Consider the following 6,112-nt stretch of genomic DNA (forward strand, 5'->3'; position numbering starts at 1 on the left):
CGCGGACCCTCATTTGAGAACCACTGAACTAGATTACCTTGATAGCTATAGGCTATGGCTAGTTTCAAAGGTCAGCCAGGCTAATGAACTACTCTATTCTAGATGACTTAGTTTGGCTAGCTAACAGTATTTCAGCAGATCTCATCAGAGGCAGAGCTACCCATTGAGATGCATCTCAACCAATGAGAATATTTCTGCCTCCAAAATGTTTGTATTTATAAAAAACAAAGAAAGACAATCACAGGTTGTTTTCAGTTGGATTTTTGTTCATTGTATTCTCTCTAGTAGAAAGTAAAATGTGCTTTGAAATAGTCCAACCCTCCTCCTTCCATGCCAAACAGGAAATCCTGTCTGCCAGCTGGTCCTTTGAGGCCAATGAGAGGCCTTCCTTCACTCAGCTCGTCGACATGCTGGAGAAGCTCCCCAAGCTGAACCGCAGGCTCTCGCACCCGGGACACTTCTGGAAGTCAGCCGAGTATGTATCCTAGAAAAGGAAATGGCTTCCCATGATCCTCCAGGGCGAGCCTGGCTGCATTATGATTCAACACGCACACACTCTGATCGTTGTTCAAATCACCATTTGAAAAGGGAGTCTAAATGATCTATTTTAGTTTGAGTTGATAAACGGTTAAAATATCTGTCAAAATCTAGATGTTTTATGGCGTGAAAGTGGTTCTTTTATCTTAAAGGAAAAAACAGATGGTTCTGACAGGAACCAATAGACTCCTATCAGTAACGTGGGATCTGTTATAAATAGGATTGTGTAAATAAATGTACATTAACATGTTGTGTGGTAATGCTGTTCTGTCCTGCTGACAATTAAGTCCTATAAATGACCTGTTGCTAATGTGTTTGCTAATGTTGTGTAGAGGAATGCTGGCTTCAGTAAGACTCATAGTCCATTCCATTTGTTCTGGGAGCTGGTGATTTCACGGTTCAAAGGTCAGGAACGCCCCATGTGACGTCACCTGCCTCATCAGCCCCGATCTCAAAAAGCCAAGATGGCAGCTCTCCCCTTCAACAGTAGTTAAAATTGTAGTTAATACTGTACTATTACTGTACTAGCACTTAAATAGCAGCAAAATGCATTGATAACAGCTGTTTTTGCTAACATTGGCTAGCCTGGCTAGCTACTGGCTAAATGGAATGCAGACAACTCGGGTGTGATGTCACTCAACGGCCATTGTTCCCAATGCAAATGGGATGGACTATCTCATTTTGCCATACCCAAGATGCTCCCCTCACCCCTCCCTTTCATTTCTCCAGGCCGGTTGCAGAAAACACCTCAAGTTTTCTCCTTAAGTTTGACACTCAAGGCTTAATTTCTCCTTAGCTGGAGGACTGACTTAGTTAAGGGAAAAACATGATTGACTCACTAAGTTGGCCCATAGATGGTAAGAATGGCAGAAGAAAAGACGACAAGAAAACCACTAGAGGAACTAAAGAGAGCTTTGATAATGCTACATTAGCCTTGTCACTAATGCTAGCTTTCATTAACATTTTGACAGTTGGCTAACGGACCCTGCACACTTCTCAAGCACGTGTGATAGACTTTACAACCTTAATGTCCGTTCATTTTCTTTCTTTATTGCCATAAACTCACCATGTCGCGGTTAAGATGGAGTCAGAGGTACCTTACGTTTTTTTTTTCTTCCTTTATATTGCTAAGGTCTTTTGGGCAACAGTTTAACTCGCTTTAAGAGACTCCTTAAGTACAAGAACAAGGCAAGAAGAAAGCTTTAAATACTTAAGTGAACATTTTAAGGAAACTTTAAGGAGAAGACTTGAGCGTGATTTGTGCAACCGATTTTATTTAAAGGAAACCTTAACTCGGACTTAACTTAAGGACAATCTTAACTTAAGGTGTTTTGTACAACAACAATGATCATTTCCCACAACCTCTCTTCTGTTTCTGGGTGTCAGCTCTTCTTTGTCTCTCCTTTTTATCGGTGCATTCCTTCCTCTGGACGCTGACTGGCCCCTCCCTCCTTCCGCCTATCCCCGCTGCCCCATGGTCTCCCTTGGATCCCACAACTTCACCTCCTCCTTTGCCTCTGTCTGCTTGTCAACCATCTTCCACTGTCTTCTCACTGTCTTCTCACTGTCTTCTCACTGTCTTCTCACTGTCTTCCCACTCATTCCCCTCGTCTCCATATGAAGGCCGTGGGATCACCACTGCCTGAGAGATCACTGCTGCCAGGGCCTGCACTCTCACTGCCCTTACATGTACAAATACAGCAGCTGATCGGTTTGATTGGTTTCAAAAGCGGCAACACGTCGCACGTAACAAGTCGTCATTACCACATTCATGTGGCGATATTAGTATATTTACTGCAAACACATCAAGATCATCGAGATTAGCAGCCTCTAGTCTACACTGGATTTTATATTGCGGATTTTGCAGGAAATCTGCTGGATTGTGTTTTTACTGTGGAAGTAATCCACCATTTTTTTTTTACTTCAGCATGCGTAGTTTCATCTGGACACTTAGCTGCTCACAATTGGGAAATGTGACTGAAGAACCAGTGGGCGATATTTTGTGTAGATATTCAATATTTTATGTTGTTCCAGTATTCAGTGTTTCCCCCACAACTGTATTCTTGTCAGGTTGGAAAAGCCTCTGAAACAGCATTTAGAGTAGACCACCATGGGACATGGGGTGGGTCATGATTTTCCAATATTAAATAGTCATTAAATTAGAAAAGAAATCAAATATTTCATGATACTATCGTCTATATAAGTGGTTCTCAACCTTTTTGAGCCGCGACCCCCAAAAAACTTTAGGCTGGGGTTCGCGACCCCCCCCCCCCCCCCTCCCGCCACTACCCAGTAGGAAAAGGTTTCAAACTTTTGTTACTGCATGAAGAAAATCTGACATTCTGTCTACTACTCCCTGGGCCACCTCGACTATGGTCGAGCCTGCTAGTTAGCCTTGCTAGCTAATGTCAATATGGCTAGCCTAGTTGGCACTGTCGGGGGTGGGGGTTATAATTTAATGACTATTTGAATATTGGTCAAATAGTTCCCAGTGAATTTCGAATAGTATTTTTGTTTGAAATGCCCATCCCTATATGGGACACTAAAACATGTTCAGGCCTATTTCCCATAGACAACCAAACTGCATCATATCCATCATATCAGAGGTAGACGACACTAACTGGACCATATATATATATATATATATATATACTGTATATATATATATATATATATATATATATATATATATATATATATATATATATATATATATATATATAATAGCCCACTTTTTGTAAAAGGCCAACATTTCTGCCATATATCAGCAAACTGATATAGTCTATGAGTCTAACTCCAGTCAGTCGAGTGAGGAATTACCTAAAATAGATAATCAAAATGGCTGTTATAGAAACAACTGCATCTTTCATCATTCACTCCATCTTTCAGTTTGCATGTCTGGGCTTTGCCATCCAAACCAGGTGCCATTTGCCTTTTAACCACTGGCTCGCTCTCTATGCTGTCTGCCATTGTAACTCTCCCCCCCCCCCCCCCCCCCCCCCGTCTCTCTCTCTCTCTCTTCACAACACAGGCTGTAAAGCGTAGAATGAAACTGATGTCAGTCAAGGCCGGGCCTCCAAAGCCTTAAACTGTACTGCAATAAAAACACTTTAAATTGCCCACTAAAATGAGGTACTGTGGAGACGCTGCTGGTCCCAGGTCAGGGACTGGTCCCAGGCCAGGGGCTGGTCCCAGGTCAGGGGCTGGTCCCAGGCCAGAGGCAGTTTTGGCTTTGTGTTGCAGGATCAGTGTGGAGGGACCTGTCACACCTCACCTCTCGTAGATATCAGATACAGGTGCAGCCACCTTCAATTCCCGGCTGGTCCGTGACAGGGCCCATCCAGATCCATGGCAGATTCAACAACGCTAAACCAGAAACTTTACTACTTAAATTCAACATAACATAACTTAAATCATTTCAACTTCTTCATAAACCATACAGGTGTCCTTAGTTTGTCGACAGAAATGTCCCTTATGGCGTAACAAAGTTCAGTTCTTTGGTGTGGCAGCTGCGATGTGGAGCGGCAGTTCAAGGTGGCTGCCACTATATGGCTCCAGCACAGTTACTGTTTAACTAAAACAGTACTAAAACAGGTGAAACAGAAACACATGATGTACTAACTGTCAAAGCATTGTGTGGATCCTTCTACTCGTCTGTATATAAGTGGGATTCAATTAAATCCACCATGAATTCATCTCTTAGTTATCCGTCTTATTTTGCTTAATTTTATTTAAGTAAAAACTGGAGGGATAATATTGGCTAGACAAAGACATAGTAACTAGTAACATAGTAACAAGTAACATAGTAACAAGTAACTGCCTTTTGTCTGTGAACTCTTGACTTCGTGCTATGCTTCATGTCTTTAGTACAGGATGTGGACACGCTGCGTGTGGTTGTGTGCGCGTTTCCTCAAACAGGAGTGCAATGCCTTTTGATGCATCGTGAATGTAACGGCCTTCACAAGCACAGTTGAAGCCAGTAAAACGTTGTGGTGACTTAATGTGAACATCATTAATAATACAATTAATCCAATCGTTTAGATGCATATACTGTATGTATACAGTGCAGTAGGTTTTATTTAATGCTCTGGAGGCCTATTTTGTTTGTTTGTACAAAGATTTTATATGATGTGAATTTTAAATAGGTACTGAAACCATATTTATGTATAGATCTTTATACACATATTTTTCAGTATGAATACTGTAAAATTGTACAGTGTACATTGTCATGGGTGTATTTTCTTTTCTTTTTTTGGGGGGGGGGGGGGTGATGTGGAGAATGCTATTTTTGTACAGAATGTGGCTTCACTTTGTAAAGGTTTCTGGTTTGAACAATACAATAAAATGGAAACTCCTGTGACCCAGTGTGCTCTTTTCACATTTTACAATATAATCTGTAGTATGTAGCAGAGATGATTTAAAAAATCGTTGATATATAATTCTATGGTTTGGGATTCAGGCAATCAGTGGTTGCATGCACAAGCAGGGCTGCTGTAGTCAAGACCACTTTAGTCCAGTCCAAGTCAATTCTAAGAGCAGATCCAGTCGAGGGGGTTGAGACCAAAGCTGCATACTGGAATGGTTCACTTGTTTGCAGTGTTTGTTAGTGAACTATATGTGCATTAACATCCTGGCTTAGTCACAAGTATGACCTAATGCGAATGCTATTCATGTCATTTGGTGTAGGGCTACCCATTGTAATTCATACATCATGTATATATTATGATGCAATAGTTGTAGAAAATGTGTTAGCCAGTTTAACTGCAATAACTGACACACTTTTGTTTGTATCCATTCCAAAGTCCACAGGTTGATGATCACAATCTAGGCTACTTCCCTCTCTGACATCCTGTGGTCTCCTGGCCAGTAAATGCTCTAAAACCTGTATTACACCGATACATTGGTTTGCCGATATTGGTGGTCCACTCATATGATGGAGGTTTCTCCCTGACCGCAGCTACTCAATATGTTTTAATATCATTCATCATCATCATAATATTCATAATAATAATCATTTATCATCCAGTGTGGTGCGAGAGGATTTGTATAGGCTACTTTATTATCCCCGTGGGGAAATGTCTCCTCTGCATTTGACCCATCTTACCTACCTAGAATCGGGGCGGCTTTAGCTCAGGAGGTAGAGCGGGTCGGCCAATGACGCAAGGGTTGGCGGTTCGATCCCCGCTCCCTCCCAGCTGCTGTCGTTGTGTCCTTGGGCAAGACACTTAACCCTCCTTGCCTCGTATGAATGTAGACATGAATGGTATGATTGGTATGAATGTAGACATGAATGATGGTGGTTCGGAGGGGCCGTTGAGCGCCAATGTGTGGCTGCCACGCTTCTGAACCACCGGTATGGCTATATAAATCCAATCATTATTATTAGAATCTAATAGAGAGCAGTGGGCAGCCGCAGTAGCGTACAACTCCAGTTATTTTGCCAGTGTCTTGCTCAAGGGCACTGAAAGCACTCTTAACTCTAACGTACATGTCTTTGACAGTGGGAGGAAAGCGGAGCGCCCGGAGGAAACTCACACAGGGAGAACATGCAGCATGCAAACTCCACACAGAAAGG

General features: G+C 42.1%; 1 protein-coding gene across 3 annotated transcripts in view; it reads left to right on the forward strand.

Moving 5' to 3' along the window:
* The window catches only part of LOC310777068 (kinase suppressor of Ras 1-like), a 67,283-nt gene extending 64,120 nt beyond the window's left edge, over positions 1 to 3,163 (forward strand). For 2 of the 3 annotated variants that reach the window (XM_083637322.1, XM_083637323.1), the window contains one exon: positions 342 to 3,163. In XM_083637322.1, the coding sequence (XP_083493448.1) occupies positions 342 to 488 (147 nt within the window). In that variant the 3' untranslated portion in view covers positions 489 to 3,163. The remainder of the gene's footprint in view (positions 1 to 341) is intronic. The other variant, XM_083637324.1, reaches the window with a different exon arrangement.
* The last annotated feature ends 2,949 nt before the right edge of the window (positions 3,164 to 6,112 follow it).

The sequence above is a fragment of the Poromitra crassiceps genome, assembly GCF_964638095.1.
Source record: "Poromitra crassiceps genome assembly, chromosome: 5".
Lineage (NCBI taxonomy): Eukaryota > Metazoa > Chordata > Actinopteri > Beryciformes > Melamphaidae > Poromitra > Poromitra crassiceps.